The sequence below is a fragment of the Chiloscyllium plagiosum genome, unplaced genomic scaffold (genome assembly GCF_004010195.1).
Source record: "Chiloscyllium plagiosum isolate BGI_BamShark_2017 unplaced genomic scaffold, ASM401019v2 scaf_10537, whole genome shotgun sequence".
Classification (NCBI taxonomy): Eukaryota; Metazoa; Chordata; class Chondrichthyes; order Orectolobiformes; family Hemiscylliidae; genus Chiloscyllium; species Chiloscyllium plagiosum.
The window spans coordinates 1-3,991 of record NW_025215014.1 but is presented as its reverse complement, the minus strand read 5'-3'; the positions used below and the strand labels follow the sequence as shown (position 1 = coordinate 3,991).

Sequence of the window (3,991 nt, the reverse complement as noted above, 5' to 3'; positions counted from 1 at the left end):
TAGGAAGATTGTATGAGGAAAGGCTGAGGCATTTGGGTTTTGTTTTCATTGGAGAAAAGAAGGTTTAGGGGTGACTTGATAGAGGTGTACAAGATGATTAGGGGTTTAGATAGGGTTGACCATGAGAACCTTTTTTCATGTATGGAGTCAGCTATTACGAGGGGGCATAGCTTTAAATTAGGGGGTGGTAGGTATAGGACAGACGTTAGGGGTAGATTCTTTACTTAGCGAGTCGTGAGTTCATGGAATGCCCTGCCAGTAGCAGTGGTGGACTCTCCCTCTATGTGCATTTAAACAGGCATTGGATAGGCATATGGAGGATAGTGGGCTAGTGTAGGTTAGGTGGGCTTGGATTGGCGCAACATCGAGGGCCAAAGGGCCTGTACTGCGCTGTATTCTTCTATGTTCTATGTACTTTCCTGGTCTTGTTTTAAAATCAACTCTTGCAAAAACCAACTAACTAGACGACTAGAGTAAGCTTGAGTGGGGAACACAAATTATACAAGTTAGACTATTGATTGTTAGCAGTAAAAACCATCCATAGACATGCAAGGCCCAGGAGTGTGAAATGTACAAAAAGAAAAACCATGAATAAATTGAGTTAGCACAACATGATGTTGTATCAATATGACAGTACCTCAAGTTCTAAGAAGGTCTTCCACCAGCATTCCCTCTTTTCAATGTCAGCAAACAATTTTTGGTGTTTTTGGTAATAGAGGGTAATCTTTACCAGTTCCTCATCATGCACTTTTAGCAACTCTTCCGTGAAATTTTCTGCACATGAATCACATTGAACTTTAATACTGGAAATATTTGGAAAAGGAACTGTGTACTTGATCATTGCAATGTGGCATTCCCAGCAACAACCATTGTTTCTATGCTCCTCCACCCCAGTAACAAAGAGACATTTGAAGTATATTCTGCATGTGAAGTAGGCTTTAAAAAAGGTTACAGAAAATTTTTGTCTGACAACTGAAAAGTTTAACTTCTTTTGCAATCAAGTTGGAAAGATATTGCAGCCAAAAATTCTCAGTTTACAAGCAACGCACAAAGAACATTAAATGAACCTACCATTGGAAAGGAAAGCAAATTCTTCTCTTTCTTTCTGGCTGTAGTAACATTTGTCCCAATAGGTGTTTAATTCTTGTCGGATGCCAGTGATAATTTGTTTAATATTCTTAGCCTGCATTAGTTGAAGCTGCTCAAGCTCCTGTTGCAACTATGGAACAAAAGTTGTAAGCCATTATAAAAACAGGGATACAGGACAACAATATTCTATTTAAAAAAAAAATCAGTGTTAAAGAATACAAGTGACAATTTACACTGCCTTGACTCAGTCAGGTGTGAGTGCGACAAAGAGAAGTTAAGATGGTCCCTACTCAGTTTGGATATCTCGTAAGTTTAATGCAGAACTGAAGAAAAGTGGTCATCTTTGGAGTTAGTCTACAATTATAATTTACATTCTGAAAAGTCATCAAGTTTGTTCTTGAAACATTCATGCACATGTTGACATTAACCAACTGCAGAGATTCAATACTAACCACTGTATTGACTTGATGTATCGAACCTGTTGTACACAAGTTCCGCTCCTCTAAAGGGATTTGTAAAGTGTTCCAAAGAGAATGAATCTGTTTTTTCAGAGACTCTTGTGAAGCCATCAATTCCTCCTTTTGCACCTCTAACTGAAAGTTTAAAACAGTAATGAGAAATTACAAGTGAATAGCACACGTCAGCAAGTCTCAATGTGAACAAATCGGGCACGAGGACATTTATATAACAAAAAAAGAAAAACAAAACGAACTGACCTGGTGACGAAGCACCTCAAGTGATTTAATATTTCCATCAGAGAGGAAAAATAGATTCTCCTCCTCAAGGACTGCATCTTTTTCAAATGTAGTATCAGGGAAATGATCAATATCCACCATGAGCTTTTTAATCTCTTGCCGGAGTCCAAGGAAAGTAGCTAAACGGCACTCCTATTTTAAAATAAAAAAGAATGATAGGAGCACAGTAACCAAAGCCAAATTCAGGAGTATAAAATGTACAAAAGATTAATCTCTTGCCAATTAAAAACCTTGAAGTGACTTATACAATTCCTTTGTTACATCAAATCTATTGCCACAGGAGAAAAAGTACGACATCTGGAAATATTTCTGCCTTAGTTGCTAAGGGATAGCTCAAACACCAGAGAAGCCACCCAGCATAAAGATTGCTAGAGCATAATTTTAGATGTATTAAAAGTGGACATTGGAATGCTAGAGAAGTGGTAACAAGGAACAAAAGAAATACAGGAACTGAAAAAGGGACTTTGCAGCTGTCTTCAGTGGAAGATACCAGCAGTATACCAGAATTAAGGGAAAGAGGCAGAGGTGAGTGTAATGGCCAGAGGTGGTGCTGGGGAAGATGAAAAGAGAAAAAAAGTATGGATTAATTACCCAGACTAGATGGACTACACCACAGGACTCTGAAGGAAATGGCAGAGACACTGGTTGGGATTTTTCAGGAGTCACTGGATTCGGGAAGGGTCCCAAAGAACTAGAAAAAAGGCTAATATTACACTCCTGTACAAGAAAGGGAGGGAGGTAGAAGATGGGAAACTATTGTCTGGTTAGTTTGACTTTTGTTGGTAATATTTTAGGGTCTGGGATTGTAGAGTAAGAGTGTATGGTAAATTGGGTCGAGTCAGCATGGTTTTGTCAAGGAGCAGTCATACTCGACAAATGTTCGAACTCTGAGGCAGTAACAAGCAACTTAGGAGGAGCTGGTGGACATATTCTATTTGGATCTCCAGAAGGTCTTTGATAAGGTGCCACACAGGAGGTTGCTAAATAAAACACCCCATGCTGTTGGGGTGAAGAACAGCCATTTATTGAGGACTGGTTGACTGAGAAGGTAGAGACGAGTGTATCGCTGAGAAAGTGTGGCAGGACAGGCAGCATCCAGAGGTCCCCGAAATGGTCCAGGTGAATTGGAGGTCAGGGTGGAATGTTTTAGTGAAGAAGTTGATTAATTGTTCAGCCTTCTCATGGTAGGATGAAGTGGTGCCGATAGTCATCGATGTAGCGGGGGAATCAGCTGGGGGGTGGTGTTGGTGTAATGCCTTGACACCATTCTATCCCCTTTAGTTCAGGAACTCCCCACCTACATTCATGACATCATCTACACCCTTCACCTCCAAGATTTTCATTTAACTGGCCCTCAATGCCTCATCTTCACCATGGACATCCAGTCCTGTACACATCAATCTGCCAAGACGAAGGTCTCCAAACCTCCCGGTTCTTCCTCTCATGCATCCCAACCAGCACCCTTCCACCGACACCCTGATCCACTTGGCGGAACTGTTCCTCACTCAACAACCTCTCCTTCCAAATCTCACACTTCCTCCAAACCAAAGGGGTAGCCATGAGCACCCACACAGGATCCAGCTATGCCTGCCTCTTTGTCAAATAGATCTTTTGCAGTGACAGTCATCAGTGTGGGGGCTGGTGCAGTGTATCGGCACCGCCTCGTGCTCCCACAAGATGGCTGAATCGTTCAACTTTATCAACACCTTCCACCCCAACCTCCAACTCACCTGCACATTCTCAGACACCTCCCTCTCCTCCTGGACATGTTCAACAATCTTTCTGGCAACTGACTAACCAGACATCTACTACAATCTCACAAACTCCCACAGCTACCTCCGCCCACTCACCTCCTGTAAAAACACCATCCCTTATCCCCAATTCCTCAAACGTGGATAGGGTAAATAGACAAAGTCTTTTCCCTGGGTCGTGGAGTCCAGAACTAGAGGGCATAGGTTTAGGGTGAGAGGGGAAAGATATATAATTTTTAAAAAAAAAGACCTACAGGGCAACCTTTTCATGCAGACGGTGGTACATGTATGGAATGAGCTGCCAGAGGAAGTGGTGGCGGCTGGTACAATTGCAACATTTAAGAGGTATATGAATAGGAAGGGTTTGGGCCAGGTACTGGCAGATGGGACTAGATT

The 3,991-nt window shown here is 41.8% G+C and overlaps 1 protein-coding gene across 1 annotated transcript in view; it reads right to left on the bottom strand.

The window, feature by feature from the left end:
• The window catches only part of LOC122548113 (protein regulator of cytokinesis 1-like), a 9,337-nt gene extending 7,341 nt beyond the window's left edge, over window positions 1-1,996 (bottom strand). The window contains exons 1-4 of the mRNA XM_043686672.1: window positions 1,806-1,996; window positions 1,542-1,682; window positions 1,072-1,219; window positions 638-774 (exon numbers count right to left, since the gene is read on the bottom strand). Coding sequence (XP_043542607.1) covers window positions 638-774; window positions 1,072-1,219; window positions 1,542-1,682; window positions 1,806-1,925 — 546 coding nt within the window. The 5' untranslated portion in view covers window positions 1,926-1,996. The remainder of the gene's footprint in view (window positions 1-637; window positions 775-1,071; window positions 1,220-1,541; window positions 1,683-1,805) is intronic.
• Window positions 1,997-3,991: the final 1,995 nt, after the last annotated feature.